The sequence below is a fragment of the Mustelus asterias genome, chromosome X, assembly GCF_964213995.1.
Source record: "Mustelus asterias chromosome X, sMusAst1.hap1.1, whole genome shotgun sequence".
Lineage (NCBI taxonomy): Eukaryota > Metazoa > Chordata > Chondrichthyes > Carcharhiniformes > Triakidae > Mustelus > Mustelus asterias.
In genome coordinates, this window is record NC_135834.1 from 1,690,431 (window position 1) to 1,715,374 (window position 24,944).

The 24,944-nt window shown below is 46.7% G+C and overlaps 1 protein-coding gene across 1 annotated transcript in view; it reads right to left on the reverse strand.

The window, feature by feature from the left end:
- LOC144482009 (vitamin D3 receptor-like) overlaps nucleotides 1-24,944 on the reverse strand; it is a 168,080-nt gene that overhangs the window by 24,401 nt on the left and 118,735 nt on the right. The window contains exons 10-11 of the mRNA XM_078201260.1: nucleotides 23,717-23,833; nucleotides 19,179-19,277 (exon numbers count right to left, since the gene is read on the reverse strand). Coding sequence (XP_078057386.1) covers nucleotides 19,179-19,277; nucleotides 23,717-23,833 — 216 coding nt within the window. The remainder of the gene's footprint in view (nucleotides 1-19,178; nucleotides 19,278-23,716; nucleotides 23,834-24,944) is intronic.

The following is a 24,944-nucleotide window of genomic DNA, read 5'->3' on the forward strand; positions in this document are numbered from 1 at the left end:
TAGCCCGAGCTAGCACACCTCATTGCGGCAATTGAAGTGTCAATATTCCTATCTCAAAAATGTACATAATCTTCTGTACATGCCAAACGGCTTGTGTGTATATTAAATAGGTTAATATAGTTTGGTTGTGTATTTACAAGCAGGATGTTGTGGCTAATGCTTACAAATGTAATTTCTAATTCTTTCACATTATGTATGAGGTAGGTTATTGCTAAATTCTTTTCTTCCTCCACCAATGACATTTAACAGCCAATTTTAATCACTGAACCATTTGCTGATGTGCCTTCAACTGCCAAGTCCCTAAACTCTGGAATTTTCTCCCTCTTCCTCTCTGCCTTATTTTTCTCTTTAAGACACTCCTTAAAACGTAACTTTTTCACCAAACTTCTCGTCACCTGCCCTAATATCTTAACTGTCACTGTGTCAACTTTTGTTTGTTCACCTTCCTGTGAACTGCCTTGGGACAGTTAAATATGATGCATAAATACACGCTGCCTCAATTGTCATTCACTATTCTTATGACGGATCAGGCCAAATTCTCTCCTGATTGGCCGTGGAGATTGCACCTGCCTATTGTCAGCAGGACAATCACATTCTGCAGGATATGACGGTAACACATATCCCTGGATGTGGAATTAAACTGCAGACCTGTTTATTGAATGACTTGAAAATTTCAGCTGTAGCTTGTTAAAGGAAAAGAAAATCTGAAGACAATCGGAAATAATGAGAACAAGATATGGGCATATTTTAAATATAATTACAGCACAAGAACAGGCCCTTTGGCCCTCCAAGAAATGCAATGACAATTGTCGACAAAAAGAACATTAAGATCCAACTCGTGGGCATTTATCTCTGGCTTGATTCTAGGGGTAGATAAAATGTACAAAAACCTCTACCAGTATTTACAGAAATGTGTTACCTCCAGTAATGTGACTAAACTTCAATATGCATCACCACTAATTTCAGACCTCCTCCAGTGTTTCAGTATTATTTTTTCTGATACCTGCTTTCCTCCCGCAAACTATTTTATGATGCACACGAGTTTGATAAAGCTTCCATACAAACTTCCTGGATGGGCATTGATGGCAATGCATGGATATGTATGTCGTCCACTGTCAGTTTCCATTTCATATAATCCAATCAAAATTTCCCTCATATTACTGAAATACCATAAACTTTCAAATCGTAATCAATCATTTGCATGTACAGTAATATACTGGCATAATGTATAATCTCTGTTGTACGACATCACAAAATATTCCTCTCGAGTTAGATTCTTTTAAATTAACAAGTTAAAGCTGATATTTTCAAGTTCATTCAATAAGCAAGCCTGTAGGTTCATTACACATTCCACCGCTTCAGAAAAGTGCACATTTCCTGAGGATTATTCATTCCAGCTTTGCAATTTGAGGAGAGAATACAGACATAAGTACAAGGGAAGAAAATGTCAGGCTTCTAATTCAATTCTCGGTGTTTACCTCAAATCCAGGTTGAAGTCTGTGCTCCTCAATTCATCTCGACATGCCACAGATGGTCAAACAAAAGACGGCCATGCAAATAAGTGGACCGAACCAATGGTTCAGTTCAAGATCTCACTGGACTTACCGCGACTACAATTATAACAATTAAAATTTCAGACAAATTATCTAAAGCAAGAAAACATGATCACCAAATTGAAAGTGACCTGATTGATCTGCTCATTTTATAGTCTGGGGAACTCCCATTCCATCAAGCTCGTTGGAGAATTACACAATGCTTTGGCTTCTCCAGTTTATTTTCTAAAGGCAACATTGTAGAATAATTTTCCGTATATACAGTACATATTTGATTCCAATTCCCGATAACTGTACAAATGGTACCTTTACACATTACACTTCCCCGCACCTCCCAAACAACTTGTATCAACAGTTGACACCAATAAGGAGAAAGCCCACCTCGATGATCACTTTGACCTGATATCATTCAAATCCATCTAATTTTCAAATAAAGTGGAGGCGGGTGTTAAAATCCAGTTTTGGGGGAGAGCAGGTGCTACTTACCCCCGAACTCAACTTTACCAGTGACATGGAGAGGATGGGGGGGATGGAGAGGGTGATGCTTTGAATGACTCGCTTGCCAGTGGGCCAATTGAGGCTCACAAGTGGCCAATAAATTACCATTTAAGGGCCTCACCTCACTTCCACTAGGATTTAAGCAGCCTGGCAGCGTTCCCTGGCAGGGAAGAACTCCAGGGCCCACTACAAGGTGCAACTTTCCCCTCAACCCTCTCCAGACCTTTCTAAACTGGTAACAGCACCCCCCCCCCCAAATCCCAGCACCTGCAAGCCTGGCCCTGGCAAGACCCCCAGACTTACCTCTGGTCCCCAGATCCAGCACAGCAGGTTTTTCTTTTGTCCTTGCTGCAGTACCAGTCGTGAATGTGTGATACTGCCCGTACTTGAGAGCTGCCAGCTTCTGATTGGCGAACAGTTTTCTGAGATGGCACTTCCTGTTGCTGAGGGGTAGAGGTCCCACCTCAAGTTATATAGCAGTCAAACAGCTGATAAATATCAGTAGGGCAACCGTTGGGGGGTGTTGGGTGGGGGGCAGGGGGTGTGGGGGAGACTTGGCATCTTCTTAAACCCAGCCCAGTGTTTCATTAAAGTTGAGGTAACGACATAATTTCTCCAACCAGTTCCATGGTTAATTGGTTCATCTGCAAATAAGTTAGATGCCTATCTGTTTGATGTGATTCTCAATTTGTTCAAACACATTTCGAAGTATATTTGAAATCAAGAAATGTATAAAATAGATCTGCAATTGCCACGGAAAAGTTAATATACTATCAATCACCTTGTGGATATTAAGAAAGATTGAAAAATATGAAATCAATTAAATTTTCTTTCAATTACAATAGATTATTTATATTTATATATAAAGTGCATCAGCAAACTCTCGACAACACAAATGAAATCGTATTTTGCAGCAATTTTATTTTCAATTTCTTTTTATAATGTAGCTAATACCCAACAGTCATCTTACTGTTTGTTTTAGAAACTTCTTTATTTTGACACATGGGAGAATTTTACCATTCTGCCCGCCACAGGAATCGTAGCAGGCGGACCACGCAAAGATCCATCGATCTCCGGCGGGATTTTCCGGTTTTGGGGCGAGCGCGGTTGGAAAATCCTGCCCACAGGGTGGAATTTAACTCCCTCCCGAGTTGAGTTTGGTGGTGGGGAGACATCTCATCTGTGGGAGGGTGGTGGGAGGGACCCTGCTGCGATCTCATCTCTGCCTCATTAAGTCCCCACTGCTAATTGAGGCCCTTAAGTGGGCAATAAATGCCCTCATCCTGCCACTGCTAGTATTCACCCAGCGGTGGGTGAGGCAGTTGCCATGTGCGAAGTCCAAAAAACAAGCCCTTTTGCGGTTGTTAGCGGGCTTCCAGGAGAGTCCCTCGTTCAAAGGCACTCTCTGCTTGATTGATAACCATGAAACTGTCACTGATTGTTGTAAAATCCCAAGTTGGTTCACTAGAAAGGAAATCTGCCACCCTTACCTGGTCTGGCCTACACGAGGAGTAAAGGGATCAAGAACGTGGGGGCACAAATTTAAAGTGATTTGCAAAAGAAGCAAATGTGATGTGAGAAAAAGCTTTTCCACACAGCGAGTGGTTGGGGTCTGGAATGCGCTGCCTGGAAGTGTGCTGGAGGGAGGTTCAATCAAGGGGTTCGAGAGGGCATTAGATGATTATTTAAATGGAAACAATGTATAGGGGTACAATGAAAAGGCAGGGGAATGGCACTAAGTCATAATGCTCGTTTGGAGAGCTGCTGCAGACAGATTGGGCTGAATGGCCTTCTTCTGCATTGTAAGAATTCTGTGAGGTTCCCCTGTGCCTGCAAGCTGCATCACCTGCAGATTCCTCTAAACACACAGGGGAGAAAATGATTTATTTTCATATGCAAATGCACCTGGGAAAGAAAAATACCTCCTTTCTGTTATTTTAAGTAGTGTTGAAAAAGATATAGGCTGAGATTCTCTGGCCTCCATCGCAGCCTTTTTCTCGGTGGCAGGAGGTCATACGCAGTTGGCCGGCAGCAAGATCTTCTGGTCCTGCTGCTGTCAATGGGATTTCCCATTCACTGCAGCCCACACTGCTGGGAAACATGTGGCGGGGGTGCGCTGTTGGTGGGACTCGAAGATCCCACTGGTGTGAAAAGCCAGAAGATTGTGCTCATAAGCCAGAGTTTTACATTGCTTGGCCGGGCGCATTGCCCGACCCAGCAGTGCGTGAAACTGCACGAAAAGATGTCAGTTCATGCGTCCTGATGTCATCGCACTCTCGCTCAATATTTCGCTCTGTGGGCAAACAAGCAGGCAATACAGCCCATTGAGAGGCCAAGTGAACCCAATATTGCGAGGTCTGCTTTTACAGTTGTCGGGCGGATTGACTGGCCAGGTGGCCTTTACGTGTGAGCTTCAACCTCGATCCAGGGCGGGATGAACTGTTTGAGCTGAAATCAAATTTAAAAAGAGTGTCTGGGGACTGAGGTTTGTGTTTGAATGTGCTGCCCAGACATTGTGCTGTTTTTCCATCGCTATTTATTCTGCACAGGCCGGCAGTCCCCTGAGACAGCTCCGCAGCCACTGTCCCCCTGAGGGAGTACATCAGAAACATCAGCCCGCACCATCCCTTTTCTCAGTGCCCCCCTCATCCCACCCTCCCCGGGCAGCGCTCAGCCTCTCATAGAGAATGGTTCATACTGGATGCCTGTTAATTGTGAAATTGCGCCCCAGGGTCGACTACAACCCAGAAGACATTTTGCGCCTGCCGAATGGGTGTGTCTGACGGGCAAAAAGTTCAGGCCATATATATATATATATATATATATATATACACACAAGAAAGTAAGTTGCTCAGTTATAGTAACATATTTCCTTTTGTAAACCTATAAACCTTTGGACAGCAATAGACTAGTTTCTTACAAGTTAATGGGTTGTTTTATTCTGAAATATGAAATATCAAAAGTTGCTGTTAGTTTATAGACTGAGAAATGTATCTAGATTTCTTTCATCACATCGGTTCTTTCAACTCATGTTTTCTTTGGCCTTTAACAGGTGAGAGATAAGAGGAGTTTATTGTAGGCATCATTTTCAGATGATCCATTTCAAAGATTGTATGATCTTATCTAAGACAGTCTTGCATTAGGCATCAAAAGAAACAGTACACTTTGGAATGCGACCCAATCATAATCCTGCATCACAAATTGTTCACTAGCACTCATAAAATCCTTCAGCGGTTCAAGGGCAATGAGGGATGGGCAATAAATGTTGGACCAGCCAGTGACACCCGCATCCCAAGACCAAATATAAAAAATGGATAATGTAATTACAGGGATTACATTCTTGATAACACCCAATGACTTGCGTGTGATGAAACAGCATTTGGTTGAGGTACTAGAGGGCTGGCTTGTGGTGAATGCAGTTTTCAAAAAGGGTAGGACAGAAAAGAAACAGAGGAGTTGAGGTGGGGAGGAAATGTAAAGAGAGAAACCAGCTGAGTATGTGTTATCCTAACCCTGGTGTATTTTACAGATTCCATCAAGCTGTTGGCACCATGAGTTTTAGCTTTAGAGTGGTTTTCAGTTTTTGTGTAAAAAGGCAAATTGAGTAATCTCGCTTATACACTGGTGACTGCTTCATATAGTGTGATGGAACTGGAAGGTTGTGGAGTAAATGTGCACAGGAACACAACTGCATGTCAGACGACACCAACAAGATACACAGCTACTCAGTAACATTATGTGCAAGCATCAATCACTGCAACTTTCTTCAAATATACAATGGCCCAGGTTTTGCTGCAGTAATAATGTCAAAACTGTTGACACTCATCACTGAAACTGACAGTAATTTTCAGAGACTAGCCATATGCAAAATAATGTGGAAATCCAAAAGTGGCTGTCAGTGATGCCACACTCCTTGATAGTTGGCATTTTGGAGGTTCCCACACACTGTTACCTCCATTGCAATCCTGAATTGGTGAGAACTTATACAGGCTCGCTGTAAAAGCCCTTGAAAAGGTTACGCCTGTAACTTGGTTTTTAACAGCCTACCAACTTCAAATTTACTGCTAAACTGTTCCTGAAAAGCAATTTCACAATTGTGGAATGACAAATTTTTTCCACAATAGAATAAACATCCATATATTTTCCAGAGTAAAATAAACTTTTATCCTTTCAAAAGTTTATTTTTATTTTAACTTCACTGTCTGAAAAATTAAGTTAAAAGTGAGGAACTTTTAAATGGTTTTGACTTTCTGGTCATGGCTGATCCTCTATCCCAACACCATACTCTCACACTCCCCTTGACACCTGAAGTGTCCAGAAATCTATCTAGTTTGTTCTTAAATATATTCAGTGACTTGACCTCCACAGCCTTCTGTGGTAGAGAATTCCACAGGTTCACCACCCTTTGAGTGAAGAAATCTTTCCTCATCACAGTTCTAAATGGCCTACCTGTATCCTGAGACCGTGACCCCTTGTTCTAGACCCCCACCCCAGGAAAGGAGAAGTTCCCACCACAGAGACGATCAGATTTTTGTGGGCAGCTTCGATTCACCAGTGTCCAGAAAACCACGGGCAATATTTGAGAATAAATCAGAGGAAAGTTAAAGGGCTGAATTTTACCATGGGCTTCAGGACATCGACTTGGGGGTGAAAATGGATCCCCAAGTTTGTACTTGCAAGACTGGCTCGGCAAATTAACTTCAAGTTGTTCAATATGCCTGCTTCCTGCCCACTGCTAGGAAGCTTCCTCGGCAACATGACAGTCAGGGAATTGTCCTAGAATGCAGAGAATCCCTACAGTGCAGAAGGAGGCCACTTGGCCCATCGAGATTGTACCAACTCTTTGACAGAGTATCTTACTATGACCACATTCCCACCCTATCCCATAACCTCAATTTACCGTGGTCAATCCACTTAACCTACACATTTTTGAACACGAAGGGGCAATTTACCATGCCTCAATGTCAGTAGAACGAAGGAGATAGTCATCGACTTCAGGAAGCATAGTGGAGGACATGCCCCTGTCTACATCGACGGGGATGAAGTGGAAATGATTGAGAGCTTCAAGTTTCTGTGTGTCCAGATAACCAACAACCTGTCCTGGTCCCTCCATGCCGACACTATAGTTAAGGAAGCCCACCAATGCCTCTACTTTCTCAGGAGACTAAAGAAATTTGGCATGTCCGCTACAATTCTCACCAACTTTTACAGATGCACCATAGAAAACATTATTTCTGGTTGTATCACAGCTTGGTACGGCTCCTGCTCTGTCCAAGACTGCAAGAAACTACAAGGATGGTGAACGAAAACTGGAGCACCCAGAGGAAGCACACGCAGACACGGGGAGGATGTGCAGACTCCACACAGACAGTGACCCGAGGCTGGAATTGAACCCAGGTCCCTGGTGCTGTGAGGCAGCAGTGCTAACCACTGTGCTACGACTGTCCTGGTACAGTTCCCTGCTTTTTTTTCACCTGCCCCTCAACTGTTTCTGCCACCTGTGCCTGATAAAATTCAGTCTATAATATGTTATTAAATTCTTGATTTAAATAATTTAAAAGACACATTAGGATATTCAGATGCAGTGAATTCTAACTAGAAAGACATTGCTGACTGGATTGGAGGAGTGTGAACCTGCCTCACTCTCATCACTGGGCTATCTGCTCTAATCTGGGTTCTGCTACATCGCATGGTAACCAGAGAATATTCTCTTGGCTGAAGCCTTTGAATGAAAATAGTTCAAACATCAACTTGTTGCTCAATGTCTACATTTTTCCTGAAAAAGACTAAAGGTGAGGTAGAATGTAGTATGCTCAGAGACTACCCTGAAATAAACATCTGTACTCACTGAGGATTCCACATCCTGTGACACTCAAAAGTCATCAGTTCTTGAACATGGATTGTGACATGGTGAATGCTGGGTGTCATGCTCAGTGGTGGGATAGTAGAAGCTTCATATATCTAACAGGGACACCTCTGCCCTGCCAAGGAATGGGGCCTGAACGGGTGGCCTATAGGCGAGATCATAGCGGGGGTCCGCACACGTGGGGGTGGGGCCCTTTGACGCCAGTGATGAGGGTGGGGGGGCCTGACAATGCTGACAATTAAGTTGGTGGGGGGGTGGGGGGCGCACCTTATAGGTTAATCGGAGATCGGGGCACCCTTTTAAAACAGCGCCCCAATCTTTGACAGCAGACCTTGCCAGCATCTGTAGTCCCTACCTTCACAGTCACGGCGCAAATCACCTACCCCTCTGAAAAAAATGACTAAGTGGGGGAGGTTTGGAATCGTGCCGGCCATCTGGTGGGAATCACATCACTTTTCTCACCAGAGATGACAAGTCATTTTTTTGGAGAGTTGTGCCCTTGGTATAGCAATAGTGGCCAATAAATGCTGACAGGAAAATAGTGGTTAGGTGACGCTGTCCACGTTGTGGGCTTGGGCCAGCAGCTAATGATACCCACTAAACTTTCCATTCGGAATAGCCAGAGAGTTATAAATGCGAACCAAAATTTTAACTCTTCACTAACACAATTCGTACTGAAACAATCTTTAATTAGGAATACAATAATAGGGCAGAAGACCTTAAAATGAAAGCAGGAATCTTAGAAACTCCACAGGATTCTGTAGCAATCCCGGCTGGTAGTCCCCAACTGGGACAGTGTTTCGAGAGAGAGAAGAAACGCAAAACAGAGCACACAAGTGGTTGGAGATATTAAGAGCATGAGAATGAGCCAGTAAATTGCTTTAATACAGCAGCTTTTCCTATCCTCAAAATATCCCAAAGCTCTTCAAAGCCAATTTAGTCGTTTTGAACTGTATTCACTGGTATGTAGGCAAACACAGCTGTCAATTTCATAAACAGCAGTGGGATGAATAACCAAGTTATCTGTTTCTGATCTGAGAAGGATCTGGGCTTCAGTTCACATACTTCAACTGGGGTCAACAATTTGATCTGATACAAGTTTATTACCTAACAAGTATGGGTGAGGTTAATTTGTATGATTGTATTGATTCTATTACATCTCACACAAAATGGTAAAATTAAGGCACTGGCAAAAAGGTAGGTGGACGTTTTTCCCCATATATTATTCTATTGTTCTGACATGTTCCTTTTTGGGGCCTGCGGTGTGTGCTACTGCCAAGTCACAGCTCGAGTCTTTAAATAATGAACCCAATAAAAATAAAAGATAAGTATTCGGCAGGTCAGGCACCATCTGTGGAGAGAATGATGAACTGTTTGTAGAGGTTAATGTCAAAGTTGAAGCTTCAGTTTATAGAGCTTTTTCTTTATTCATTCGTGGGACATGGGTGTCGCTGGCTAGCCAGCCAGCATTTTTATTGCCCATAATAAGAGCACTCTATTAACATTTCTGTGAGCAGAGACTTCAGCCCGATTTTCAGCAATGAGGCAGGAATCATGAGTCGGGTCCATTTTCTGATAATACGAACCCACCTCCTGCCGGGGACAGATGCTGATGCGCTCTCACTCACCGCCCATGTCTTATGCATAGCCCCCTGGACTGTCCACATATCTCCATGCCCACTCGCCTAGTTCCCAATATGGACAAATTGCATGAGTGGTACCATAGAATTAAGAAGTCTTTTGAGATTCTAATGAAACTGAAAATAAACAACTCTTTCAAAGTCCTTTTGAAAAAAATCTAATCCTCTTAGGTGTTCATAAAACTGTCAGTCAAAACAAAGCTCACAGTCTCCTTGATAGCTGCATCTACAAAACCTGCTGACTAAATTTATGGAGCTCACCAAGTATTCACGAAAACCCCATGAAGCTGAAGCATTAAATCCTTTAAAGTCGTGGAACAGATGGCCATCTGTTGCATTGCTTCAAAGACTGAACATGTGTCTGACCTGTCAATCAGTGAAAACAAATGCATAGGGTGAAACTGACACAGTAAAACCTGAATCTCAAAACCATTAAATGCAGAAGAGCACTTTATTCAGTGGCTAATGCACTCAAATGTGTCTGAAAACTTTTCCACTTTCACAATGCTGGTCAATTTAATGGTTACCTACCTGTTCTAAGCTCAACCTTACCATAATTCAATGTGTTAAGAACCTTTCAACTTATCAAACACCATTAGATTAGGACATGCAAAGTTGGCAACACCTTTGAATTTACTTGCCAAAAGGTTCCTGACTCCAGACTAGGGTTTCTCGATGGTTCACGATTCCTCTGAGATTCTGTGAGCCACATCACCTACAAAAAGGGGCCCATGAAAATAGCAGGGGTTCTAAAATGCCATGCCCTGCCATGGAGCTGGCAAGGTCGGGAGTGCTGTGCATGGGTTCACTACCTGCATCCTTATCCTGTGTCACTAAATGGCAGCGGAATTTTGGCATAGGGTCCCACCCACTATTTTTAAAGCCTGCCTCTGCTCCCATAGGTGAAAATCTGGCCGCTACTGTGACAGCAGAATTGCTCAAAACCACCGACATATTTCCACAAAACAAAGGAGTTCCTTGAGAAGGTGAATTTGGAGCTGTTACAGTGGAGGGGGACAGACTTCCTTCTTGGACTCAACTTTCGTCCTGACGTTAGAAAACGTGAGGAAATTATGAAAGGGGATGCTGGGCTCACATGTTGTTGCAGCTGTCTTTGTTCGGTCTTTTTCTGATGTTTGGTTAATAAGTTAATTGGAAAGGGCAATAGAACCTGGAGCGCATTGGAATATTTGTACCATGTTTTATTAAAACTCATCTCCACTAGATATTTTTTTCATTAAAATATAAAATCAGCTTTGCAGAAGATAGACCAGTAACAACCCCACCCCCCCAAATATAAAACCAATTTACAGCACCTCCCACAGTCTGCAGTACAGAATATCTCCCAATTCAATAGGCTCTGCAGAAACCGTTTGCCATTAACAAAAGAGAGATTATAGATTGGTAATTTACCCATTTTCTACTTTCATATAAAGCTTCAGGACCAGCATTGTGGCACAAGTTCTTTTTAATCTGAAGCAGGACAACATAAATAACAAAGGAACATTACAATCTGCACGGTTTGTGGGTACAAATGATTAGGATTATCGTGCGTCGAGACTGCATGTCACTCACACTTCACATACTAAAACCAGTACAGAAACATAGAATGGGGAAAGATAGAAGAATCTCAAAAAGCTAAAGCATCAATTGTGTCAGGCTGAGCTGCCAAAGCACTGTCCTACACCGCAGCTAAACCTCGACAGCAATGCTTAGTCAATTGCCAGCAATGGGAAACCTGTAAAATGATGGGAATAACCAAAATGCCGCCCAGAGCTTCTTTGCACAATGGCAACAATGTAAGACACACTCAGGGGGTGGGGATGTCCCTTCCCGCCCAGCACGGGAATCGGAGCGGGCGGAGGGGATGGACCATGCATGACCTCAGGCAGGATTTTCCGGTTTTGGGGTGAACGCAGCCAGAAAATCCCGCACCATTCTGGTTTTTGGCCTGCCTGGCTCTTTACGCGACAGAAACTATATATGTCAAAATTCCTAAATTGCTCTTTGCAAGAGGCAGAAGACTGTGGACTTTGTGGGCACCTAGTGAAAATGACATTCTAGGTCTGGCTAGTGTGGCTGTGGATAAAACGAGACAAGTCTTTCCACTCAGCCTTGGGAGGTAGTTTTAGGTAAAAGTTCCAAGTGAGTCCCAATGTTCCTCATCAAAATTGTGGATTCTTGTGTTTAAAGAACAGGCTGGCAAGATATTTCTGAAGGTTTTTCAACACTTTAGGGAAGTGTTATTAGCTAGAGTTGGATGGCCAATTAGTGGTCATGGGGAAATTCCAGGTGGGATGGAGAGAGAACAGTTCAGATTTAAACAGAAGACAGAAGTCATTACTGTGGTTGCCATTTCAGTACTTTACGTGCTGCTGGAATAATGTCTCAGGAGAGACAGAGGCTCGGGACCCAGGGCAGGGTAGCCACGGACATGAGCCTGGAGCCCTCGTCTAGGCAACAAGGGAGAGGAGGAAGATCCTTTTTCCAAGAGTGGCAGGTGGAGGCTAACCAAACAGATCAAGCAGGCCGGGATCGAAGTGGCGCACATGAGAGTTTGGTCTACAGGAACTGGGCCCAGTGTAGGAAGAGGTTTAATGACCTGATTCATTTGTGGAAGATGAATGCAACCTCCCTGTTAGGACAGGCCGCTGGGACTTTGCTCTCTAAGGAGGAGTGTGTGCTCAGAGTACCTACTGACCCTTCAGAATGGTTCAGAGTCAGAGTGTTCATAGAAATCATAGAAACCCTACATTACAGAAAGAGGCCATTCGGCCCATCGAGTCTGCACCGACCACAATCCCACCCAGGCCCTACCCCTATATCCCTACATATTTTACCCGCTAATCCCTCTAACCTACGCATCTCAGGACACTAAGGGGCAATTTTAGCATGGCCAATCAACCTAACCCGCACTTCTTTGGACTGTGGGAGGAAACCGGAGCACCCGGAGGAAACCCACGCAGACACGAGGAGAATGTGCAAACTCCACACAGACAGTGACCCGAGCCGGGAATCGAACCCGGGACCCTGGAGCTGTGAAGCAGCAGTGCTAACCACTGTGCTACCGTGCCGCCGCTGAGGAGATTCTCCAGGCCTGGCCACCTCCCTGTGCAATAGGCTGTGTGTGTTTTTGGATGCTCCTTCTCTTTCACCTCCTGTTCCTCCAAAGAACTATCTTGTTCCAGGGACTCAGTCTTTGCAAGTTGCCGAGGATCTTGTAGCACAGAAATATATAGCTTCTATTGCTCATAGAGGGCAGCAGTGCCTTATCTTGTTCTCTTTTGTCGTTGCAGGAGAAATGGGCACAGAATTCCAGCATAAAGGCCCAGACTGGAGGAGGGGCTCCCCTTCCTAAACATTACCAGCCCAATGGAGGATCATTGGGGTCACTGACCACAAGGAAGTTGAGTGAGGAGTTGAGCACCAAGATGAAGAAGCTGATTCGAGAGTGCAATGTGTTTATTAAAGGGGGTGTAGTCCACTCCACCCTGGCTGACAGCCGAGTTCCATTTGGGGGGGGCCCTCAGCTGTTTCTGCTCTTCTTGCTTTTTTCCAAAGCTGCAGATGTGAAATAAGATCTACTTCCTCACCATCACTGGGTGAAATGCAGCCACAGCAGAGTTTAGACCAAGCACCATCACACCTGACAATGACACCTCCACCAGCGCAGATAGTTCTCAGGTGCAGTTAGATAGTGTGGCACTGGGAGATGAGCTCAGCACTTGTGCGCAGCAGGAGTTGGCAGAGGCAGCCGTGCTTAGTCCTCCTCAGAGGATGGAGGCAGACACAGTCCTTCTGAGCTGGATGTCAGTCCAGGGCCTCAAGGAGTTACTGCAAAGGAGACTTTAACTAGATTAGCAGCAGGAGCCGTGTTCCCACATGTCAGAGTTCCCTGAGGCAGTGCGGGTCATGGGATGAGAATGGCAGAGTCCATCCACAATGACTCAGAGCTCTTCCACTGAGCGGACAATGTCATGTCGAGCTATATGCAGCAACACTCAGTAGCATGCAGGAAGTACGCACCGATACCCATAGGATGCACGTGGCCTTTACTGGTCAGTGGCGCTGATGTCTGGAGGGGATGCCACTTGAACCCCAGCTGCTGCCCCCTTCCAGGCAACCAGAGCACCAGAAACGCTCTCACAAGCATCTCAAGCGAGCTGCACATCATGCCATTCCTCCTCAGTCAGAGCAGCTGAGCTGAAACAAGCCTGAATCAGACAATCCTAGACGTTGATGGCACGCTGAGGAGATTCTCCAGCCCTGGCCACCACCCTGTGCAATAGGCTGTGTGTGTTTTTGGATGCTCCTTCTCTTTCACCTCTTGTTCCTCCAAAGAACTATCTTGTTCCAGGGACTCAGTCTTTGCAAGTTGCGACTCTTCTTGGAAGACCATGTTATAGTAAATGCAGCGGACCACCACTGTGAGTGAGACCCTTGCAGGTGTGTACTGCCGGGTGCTACTCCACCAGTCCACGCATCAAAACTGCATCTTCAGAAGCCTGATGGCCTAGTGAGCAGAGGGCATGGCTGTAATTATGTGTCTCCAAGTCATATAAAGGGTTGAGTAACCATTGCTTTGTCCTCTATAATCCATCCACAGTGCTTGAAGGGTGTGTGTGGCAGTGGTGGTGGAGTGTAGACCTGAGGCTCTCTGGATTACTGGAGGATGAAAGATCCTGGCCGTCACCAGCATAGCGAGCACACGCTGAGAGGAAACTTCTTGTTGTTGCTGCAGGCCAGCTGACCATTAATGGAGTGAACAAATTTCCTGTTGATAGATTTCACTGGCCGGTTACTGGATGTCTTGCTGGTCACATGCTAATAACTGAAGATGTCCTGCACTTGGGGGAATTCAGCGATGGAGACGCAACTCACTGCGCTCTGAGATCTGTGAGGCTGTGCGTGCCTGGAACTGTATGAACTGCTCAGCTTTGTCAGAAAGGACATCTGTCACCAGCGAGATGCAGTGATGTGATGATGCCTGTGAGGTGCCACCAATGTCCGCAGCTGCTCCTTGGAAGGAGCCAGAATTCAATACTGCAGTGGCATTAAAGGTTACTGCCAGGGCAATGGGGAACAGTACTGCGAGGTCTGCCTGGAGAGTTGCAATCCACTGTGATACTGGGTCTTGGTCATTTCCAGGCAGCTCTGCTTTCACCAGTAGATCCTATAGAGGGTACGGTTTCTGAGTCCTTCCTCCTCTCATGACGCCTGTGGCTCTACCCATCCTGCAGAGGAAGTTGCTCCTCATCACTACAGGACCTCAAAATCCTGTCCGAGGAAGACCACGGTGTATTGTAAAGTCAATGATTTCTAGGTTTCAGTCTCTACTACTCCTTCAGGAAATTTATTCCCCACATTGAAAATTCTGATACGAGGCCTAAATTCACGTTTTGCTAGTCTGAACTCATGTCCGTTAGTCATGTTCTCACAGTTTAACTTAAAGCGTGAGACCATTAATGGTACTGTGCATCTGCTTTTTGTGGAACGATGCAATATAAGCATTCCTTAAAGGTCTGACACTGAAAATTCAATGCATTGAAATAAGTTAGTGTTGAAAGACAAATGGCCTGACCAGAACAGGAATACCCACATAGTAATCTGCTGCTAAGTCATTTTTAAATCCCTACTCTAACGTGTAAACTGAGATAAGACATAGTCCACAAGAACAAGAGTTAATGCAGTGCATAGCTAATAAATGATGTATCAGATCTCTTTTCTAAAGGAAAATAGAAAAATTGTGGAGTTTTAGGGAAGGAGTGGTGAAAGATGTAGAAGTTATAGATTACAATCAGCCCATTCGGAACAGCCTTATGTACAAATGAACAGGACAATTAACCACACAGCATTGCCCATCTTCAACATAAACAAATGACCCTGCACTCAAGCCTCTTCTACAACACCGATAACAATATGACGTATGTTTACACCCACAGAACTGGGCTCACAAATAAAGCCACTGTATTTTTAGTAGGTGGGGGTGCAGTCACCAGACTAACACAATTATCTTTCTTAATGATAATTCACAAACCTCTGCAAAATATAGCTTCTAGTTGCATAATAAGCTAAAACTGTACATTTACAAAATATAATTTTATCTTCCTTATTTCCATTTGGTAAATCTGTTCTTATCCCAGAACGTCCTGGTCTAAGGCTGGATAAAGAGGTAACATACATCCTCAGTTAGTACTGGATGGCTCAGACACTTGCCGATAAACGCAGTGTCCATTATAACAGAGCAACCAAAACTTGGAATTGGGCAAGCTGCATTAGTGGCAAAGGAGCCAGTGCTCATGTTTGACAACCAAGACAGATATAGGAACCCTGTGAAAGAGACACATCCTGTCCAAACCTCGTATACTTTTGTATAAATGACATGCAAGCTCCAATGTGATGTACATAACACATCTGCTTTTACCCAGCTATGTATTATTGCTTCTTCAGGGTTGTGCTACACACAATACAAACATTTACAATCTTCTGTCTCGATAATCGTTGAAAACCTTTGCCCGTCTTTCCATAAATGCTGCTCGCTCATTTAATTAAGTAAATGCGTTATCTTGATGTCATTTACAAGTGCTACTCAATTTTCTATTTTGCTTCAGAATCCTTGCTTTCATCTATTGCATATATTTTAAGGCAATAAGAATCATCACTTCTATCACCTGTAATTCATTTCAAAAAATAAGTTTGAGGCAATTACAGAACATCCACATTAGCATCCACCAGTTTGGGACACTAGATGGGAAGGATTGTCTTTTGCAATCAGTAAAATTCAGATCTCTGGGAACCTGTGACACCATTGGCATCAAACAAGTGTCTTTTCAATCTGCCCAGGTCTGGATTCAGCACAGTACTGGGGTATATCTTAAAGCCACACTGGCCAAAGCAAATTCTTTTAAACATCTCAATTTTCTTTAAAACCTGAAGGGAATGCAGATTTCCTGAGTATGAAACAATGTTACTTGCTTCCAGAGAATAAGTGCATCAAATGGCTGCGGTGTCCAAGAATTCGGGCTGAATAACAGGATGGGATTGACAGTGAATTACTCACAAATAGATCTAAGTATTACGACTGTGTACAGAGTGCACACTGCAATATACAGATAATAAGATCACAATGTGTTCTCCAGGTCAGGCTGATGTCACTGCAGCATTTCCAATACATTCTAAAATCTAGTGAAATAGAGAATTGTTTTAATACCACGGGTTCTCCAAATATAGGGAAGTGGTGCAACTATATTTTTTCCCTTAACCAACAATTTGCACCCTTCTTCTGAAGGCGTTAACTCATGTGGAGATACAGTTCCACAGGCACTCCATCAATCAAGTGACCATTCTTCATATAGGAGCCTATATAGTGTGTTAACAAGGAATTCTACCATGATGGTATCATATCCAAGTCAAATTGTGTCTTCACCCAATAAACACATATGCTATTCCAGCAGGAGTGTATAGCGATCAGGAGCAGGCACTTAGGCTGATTTTCCCCTCCTCTACCCAAGAGTGCTCAATACTCCTACTGCCAAACTGGCTGAGATCAACTAACTTAGCACAGATGGAACACAAACCCTACCTTCTATGAATAAACCATTCCATGGATAAATTCCTGAAACATCTGGGAGCTCCAATTCATAATTTTCAAATGAGAACCATAAAAATAAAGAAGGTTCAACACAGCAGGTGTGACATACAATCCAGATTTGATGTTTAAATTATTAGTAATTTAAGAAATTCTAATTCCTGGCTGCTACAACGCCAGGTTTTCCTGGGAATAGGGCGGTATCTTCCGGTTCCACCAGCAGTGGGCAGTTTGCTGGGTGGGAAACTTAATTTGGCGAGAGACCAAAATCAGTTTCCCCGACATCAGGATGAACTTTTGGAATTCTGTTCTCGGGAATTTAAAGGTGGGTTAAAGGCAGGTTGAGTTTCTTGATGTTTCAGGATCTCACACATGCTCATTAAAAGGCCACATTGCTGGAATTAAGCTCCCCCTCTAATTTAAATTCCCTGCCAGCGAGAAATTAGACCCTTCACATTTACAACGGCACATAATTGGCGTGCACCTGGTGAGGTAGACTTGTATGACTAACAATGAGTTGCTACATTGTCCTCTTGGGGATTGTCTATAAATGCCAAACTATGCTTGAGAGCAGGTGGTGGCAGTGCAAGTTGTGTGGAGGATGCCCCAAGGGGAGGGAGGAAGGGTTAGCGAGGGGGCAAAGGTCGAAAGAGTGGTGCAAGCTGCCAAGGTCCCCTTCAAACATGATGTCTGGACATTCAACCCCATTAAGTAACAGTGGGGACGACTAATTCCTGCCTTCCCCCACCATGAGGATCATTGACCGCTCCACGGATGAACGGGACAGAGCACGATCGCACACGGTCAGCCCTCCCGCCCACGCACCCCCCTACATCCCCCCCAACCAGTGGAAACCACTCTGGCTTCTGCTCCCACCAGTGACCCGAGACTTCAGAATGGAAGATTCTGCCCTCAATGTGAACAGTGCCGGTGAGAGCTCCAAATGCAACTGGCATTGCTGCACACTTCTGTAACCTGAACTGATTTAAAAAAATAAGCTCAAAAATCAATTGTACTTGCGTATAGTTTAGTGAAAAAAAGACCACTGAAAACTGTCCCTTCTTCCTAAGGGCATGTGCAAACACTAAGGAGTGGTGGTAACTGCAACTTGCTGAATTTGAATTTAGTGCAGGTTGTGATGATGGCCAGTTCCCCATTCATCACCTCTAGTGATCGATATGTCCTGACCACTCGCAGACCAAGCAGTGGATACTTCTCGGAGCAGCGGGAAGTAGGACGAAGGCTTCCAAAACTGCATGTAGTAGTTCAGTACTTGCCATATTAGCGATGGACATTGCTGGCTGTAGCCATTGACAGCATTGGATCATTGCCCCTGCTGACTGTGCCTTCGGATCATCTCAGAACATTTCATAAATATTGAAGTGACTGTAAAAACAACTCTTGAAACGGCAAAATGGAACGAGATTAAAGCCAAGAATGGTCATTTCCCTCTTAACTGCACTTGTAGCTGTAACATGGGGATTTTCAGACAATGATGGGCGTCACCTACTTTGCATGTCTAATTAAAATATCAGATATATGCTTGTATTCATTCATTATTCATTAGGTAATTAAAATGTTGGCCATCACTGTCCGCACATTTCCATGATACAGTTACAAATCAGCAAAGGAGAAAATAACCACTTTCACTTTCCATCATTGCCTCAATTTTGTCCAACACGTGTACAAGTGGGAACCTTTTCAGGAAAGCTGCAATTACCACCTCCTCCTCTTTTTAAATCAGTGGTCTGATAATTTAGAGCTGCTCCATCGGCACCACATTTGGAAACTTAATTTTTCAAAGGAAATGCTGCGTGTGCACCACCAAACCTGTGCAAAGCTAATAGATTTACAGAAAAAGAAAGCGTTTCACTGATCAACATCATTGCTAAATACCTCGAGCACAAGTGGTGTAAGCTGCGTGGTATGTTCAAGATTGAAGGACAAAGACTGGAACTGTTTGGAATGTTCCTCGCTCAGGCTCCGGAGGTCTGTCAACCTCTGGATCATCTTCGGATACAACAACCGATTACCTGGAGGAGGATGTTTCGCTCGGATGTATGACTGCAAAGTCTCGGACAACCCATCTTGAATACGCTCCACTTGAGCGCGGTCCTGAACCCCGGGACGATCTGAAAGTGCATGGACAAAAGGTCATGGAAACAGATCTCTCGCTGACATAAACAGCCCAAAGCACAGAGAAGGTCACAGAGACAACCATGAACCAGGAGGCTGTCACCCCTCAGTCTGAGCCGGCACCCACCCTCCACCCAGCCCCTCCCACCTCGCCCCTCAACAGTCATCGCTGGCATCCCAGCAACTCTGTCCGCTCCCAGCCCCACCACATCTACATGAATCTCTCCCTCCCCGCCAAGAGGCCACCCACTGTGAGCTGCCCCTTCGCACAGGTTGGCATGCACATGGTGCCAACCTATGCCCAAGGAGCAGTGTCAGGGCTCTACCTGACCATGTCCCTCTACTCTGGGGACTATAATTACCTTGATGTCCCCAGGAAGACCCCATGACTGGACTGTTCCTAGGTGAACCTGATGTCACGTCGGCACTGTGTCAATATCTGGCAAAAGGTGGGTTAATTATATTAAAACCTATTCAGATCCGTGTAAAGCAGGTTCACGTCCATTATGGGTGTGAACCTGATGATGTCACCAGCAAGGAGTGGAGAAGATTTGAAATCATGCTCTCGCATCAAGAACTGTGATTTCTGGATCTTAAGCCCCCACTGGCATTCACACGTGGCTCAAGATCCCCCCGCCCCCGCCCCCCCATCCTGCTGTGCGGAAGCTAACTATTGCGTTTTTGACATTACAACATTGGGAAGGATCTTGAGCCCACACTTTCCGTGCGCGAGATTGCTGGATGGGGCTCAAAGTCCGGCAAAAACTGGAAATCGCAAATCTCATTGGCGAAATCCCGATTTTCCCTGTACCTCGCTGGTGACGTAATCAAGTTCATGCACAGAATGGGCGAAAACTCTATTTTAATAAATATGCATGTATTTATCCACCCCCCCTCCCGCCTCCCATGGCCAAATTATCCCTCCCACTAAGTTTTCAAACTGTTTACAGTAGGGTTGCCTCAGCGTGAACCAGCTAGCGAGGATCGTGTGGAGGGGGAGGGGGAGTAAGCTTTGTGTTCTGATCGGGGCACCCTCAATCTCAGTGGAGCCTGTCGCCGGCTCTCAGAGGGCGGAATTTTACCGTTAAGAGTCTCCGCCTCACCAGAGTAAACCACACCCACCCTTATTCCCCAAACATGGAGGCTCAAAATCTGGAGGCAAAACTGGTCCGAGGAACTGGAGAGCTTGGCGCCAGTTCTCTCGCCAGAGCTGACACTTGGCCAAGTTCTGGTAAGATTGCCTCCAATGTCTACACTTGAAGAGTATTTCATTGGGTGTGAAGCATTTTGGAACATCCCGAAGTTGTGACGGGCGCAATTTCTATTTCTTCACCCACTTGTGAAAAGCTCTGCATCAGCAATTATGGTTGGACAAAAATAACTGAAAAGGCATCAAAAAGCTAAAAACAGGGGCTGGGTTTGGAGGAACTTCAGTGTCATTCTTCCAGAATAGCAACTCTATTCCATTCCATTCTGGGAGAGGCTGGCTTTAATGTGTTAAAGATACTATGACTTAAGCTAAAATTAGCCTTCGACTATATTCATTTGAACTCAGCACATTCTCCCCGTGTCTGCGTGGGTTTCCTCTGCTTTCCTCCCACAGTTCGAGACACGTGCTGGTTAGGGTGGATTGGCCGTGCTAAATTCTCCCTCAGTGTACCCGAACAGGAGTGTGGGCGACTAGGGGATTTTCACAGTAACTTCATTGCAGTGTTAATGCAAGCCGACTTGTGACACTAATATATAAACTTTAACTTTCTAATCGGAGTCAGAATTCAATGCCCTCACCCTCCTGACTGGAGCTGGCATTCACACCCTCCCCTCGTCCTGCCCGCCCGATCGGAGTCGACACCCCTTCTGCCGCCTCAGATTCGGCCTCTCTTTCCCCCAACAGTCCTTCCTCTTGAACATCAGACCCCTTTCCTGGCAAGCCCCACCCACACAGTCAGTGCAAGCACCCATCTCCCTGCTCAAACGGTCACTGCTGGCACCCCCAGCTCCCATTTTCTTCCCTGGCCGCCGCAATATACAAATGAATTCCACCCTACCCCCACCCCGTGCGGCTCCCACTGGCGTGGGGCGTGGTGGTGGTAGCGGAGAGGTTCAGCTTGCCTGTGAGGCCAGCTGCTGAGCACTAAGGGCACCCCGATCTCCCAGTATACCTACCCCACACCCCAATCAGCTCTCCCCCCCCCCCCACACCCCAATCAGCTCTCCCCCCCCCCCACACCCCAATCAGCTCTCCCCCCCCCCACCCTAATCAGCTCCCCCCCCCCCACACCCTAATCAGCTCCCCCCCCCCCCGATGCCCCAGTACTACAGGCTTCAGTGATGGCTCTCATTTACTCTGCAGCGGAGTACTGTTCACCAGTATGGACAAGTAGCCGCCACACTTGACTGGCTGATGTACAACTGAACACTGCAATGAGATGCATCACTGGAACCGTAAAGTCAATCCGAACACCCTGGCTCTTTGTGGTGGCTTATATTGTGCCCCCACCCCACAATCTGCTGTGACGCTCAGCGAACTGAGGAAAACAAATGCCTCCCCATCCCCCAGGGCCTCCCCAACGCCTCTTCATCTACACTTGAAGTCACTTAGCCCCTTTTGAACCCATGTACACAACCTCAGGCAATGCAATTTCAACCCTGAAGAAGCCTGGAAAACAAATGGTCCTCACAAATCAGAAACTAAAGCCTTGTGAAAGACCCGGCACACAAGGTCCCTGGTTCCAACCTCCCATCAAGTTCATGGGCATTCCTACACCCCATCTGTACAAAGCATGGCAGACGGGGATAGCTGATACACAAATGGAACATTAAAAATCCTTTTTGTGACTCAATGCCCGACTCAGGCCTGACAGTGATACACTCCTGATGGAATCTCCTGGCTTGACCAGCTTGATGTAAAAGTATTCTAGCGGTTGCTCTGTACCCAGCCATATGAAAGAAGAATTAGTCAGAAAAAAGCTGGAATCTGCGATGCGGTAACTTGGATCGTGATATGATAAAGGCAGAGTCAACACAGATTTCTGAAAGGGAAATTGTGTTTGACAAATCTGCTTGAGTTTTTTGAGGTTGGAACTGGCAGGGTAGATAATGGTGAACTCATAAGTGTGGAGTAGTTTCATTTTTAGAAAATATTCAAGACAGTGGATCAGGAACTTGTGAAAGGAAGTTTAGTTACAAGAGGGACAGATCAAGTAGCAGACTGTGTGTGTGTGAGAGAGGGGGGGGGGGCGTGCGGGGAGAGGGGGGGCGTGCGGGGAGAGGGGGGGCGTGCGGGGAGAGGGGGGGCGTGCGGGGAGAGGGGGGGCGTGCGGGGAGAGGGGGGGCGTGCGGGGAGAGGGGGGGCGTGCGGGGAGAGGGGGGGCGTGCGGGGAGAGGGGGGGCGTGCGGGGAGAGGGGGGCGTGCGGGGAGAGGGGGGCGTGCGGGGAGAGGGGGGGCGTGCGGGGAGAGGGGGGGCGTGCGGGGAGAGGGGGGGCGTGCGGGGAGAGGGGGGGCGTGCGGGGAGAGGGGGGGCGTGCGGGGAGAGGGGGGGCGTGCGGGGAGAGGGGGGGCGTGCGGGGAGAGGGGGGGCGTGCGGGGAGAGGGGGGGCGTGCGGGGAGAGGGGGGGCGTGCGGGGAGAGGGGGGGCGTGCGGGGAGAGGGGGGGCGTGCGGGGAGAGGGGGGGCGTGCGGGGAGAGGGGGGGCGTGCGGGGAGAGGGGGGCGTGCGGGGAGAGGGGGGGCGTGCGGGGAGAGGGGGGGCGTGCGGGGAGAGGGGGGCGTGCGGGGAGAGGGGGGGCGTGCGGGGAGAGGGGGGGCGTGCGGGGAGAGGGGGGGCGTGCGGGGAGAGGGGGGGCGTGCGGGGAGAGGGGGGCGTGCGGGGAGAGGGGGGGCGTGCGGGGAGAGGGGGGGCGTGCGGGGAGAGGGGGGGCGTGCGGGGAGAGGGGGTGGCGTGTGGGGAGAGGGGGGGGCGTGTGGGGAGAGGGGGGGGCGTGCGGGGAGAGGGGGGGGCGTGCGGGGAGAGGGGGGGGCGTGCGGGGAGAGGGGGGGGCGTGTGGGGAGAGGGGGGGGCGTGTGGGGAGAGGGGGGGGGGCGTGTGGGGAGAGGGGGGGGCGTGTGGGGAGAGGGGGGGGCGTGCGGGGAGAGGGGGGCGTGCGGGGAGAGGGGGGGCGTGTGGGGAGAGGGGGGCGTGCGGGGAGAGGGGGGGGGCGTGCGGGGAGAGGGGGGGGCGTGCGGGGAGAGGGGGGTGTGGTGCGCGCGCGAGGGGGAGCGCGAGGGCGTCTCTCACACTTCCCTCCGCCCACACTCTCAGTCTCTCACACTTGCCTGGTCTATGTGGGTCACTCCGCCATCAGGGGCAAGCAGCCCTGCTTTCCATACTAACCTTGTATTTTGTGTTAATGGCAGTATTTCTGCTTTGTTATTGAAGCTTTGCTATCATCCTTACCAGGTGAGAGAATGCAGATCGCCATCAGAAGAACATGTTCTTCTTCATGTAAATTCAGATTCTTCAGGCCAATCTGAAACTTGATCAGTGGCTCCAGCAACTCCTCGGAATGACCAGCTAGAAAGAGAAGAGGAAAGTGAAGCTCTCTTTGGATACACATGTCAATCTTTACAAAAACTAGGGAAACATCTGAAAGTTAAATTTTACTGGGAAGAAAATCAGTCAGCCAATGTTCCAAGTGAATCATTAATTTGTGCTTCTTTCACCCTCATTCCTTGACTTTCGGTTGGAAGACTCAAATAATCCTTCAAATAAATGATCATAAAAGAAGTTGTAATCATTTTCTGTTCCTGCAGACTGCCTGACTTGATAAGAGTCATGTACTGAACATGTAGAATCCTCCCTTTGCAATGGACTTCAAAATCCCATTGCATCAGCTTGCTTTGACTTGAGATGAACTGAAACTTAGACCCCAGTATTTCTAAGGAGTTGGTGCATGTGTCTGTGGGTGAGAAACTTGGAACTGCCAGGAGCATGGAGGTCAGGCTGAATTTCATGGCAGACGCTCATTAGAATTCCTTTCCTTTGCTTCCAGCGAGCAACCAGCCAGAGAGGCTGGCAGGCTACCAGATAGAAGGATTAGAGGTTGGTGTGGTGGGCTCAGAGCACAGTTGCAAGAAGGGGGGAAAGCTTGTGGGGACCAGGCAGAAAGAGGGAGGCACTGCGGATTGAGGGGAGGTCGAGATATTAGCTGAAAGTTTGCTTGGGTGAGTGGGAAAAGCATTCCTGCACCTGACCCACAAGCAGTGCTGGAAGTGCACTTACCTTCTGGATCTGACAGCTCCCGTCTCTCTTCAACTGCCAGGTTTCCCAAGAATTGCACACTCTAATTTTTCTTTTAGCATTTAGCCAACTTAAGCGCGTGGACCCTTTACGCATTTCTGTGTGGCTGTGCATAAGCAGTAATTTAAAGGGAGCCAACTTGTGTAGAACCTCTGTGGGAGCCTTTGGATTCCTACACAGTCGCGAATGGTGCTGAACATTGTGCAATCATCGGTGAACATCTCCACTTCTGACCTTATGATGGAGGGAAGGTCATTGATGAAGCAGCTGAAGATTGTTGGGCCTAGGACACGAACCCTGAGGAACTCCTGCAGTGATGTCCTGGAGCTGAGATGATTGACTTCCAACAACCACAACCATCTTCCTTTGTGCCGGGTATGACTCT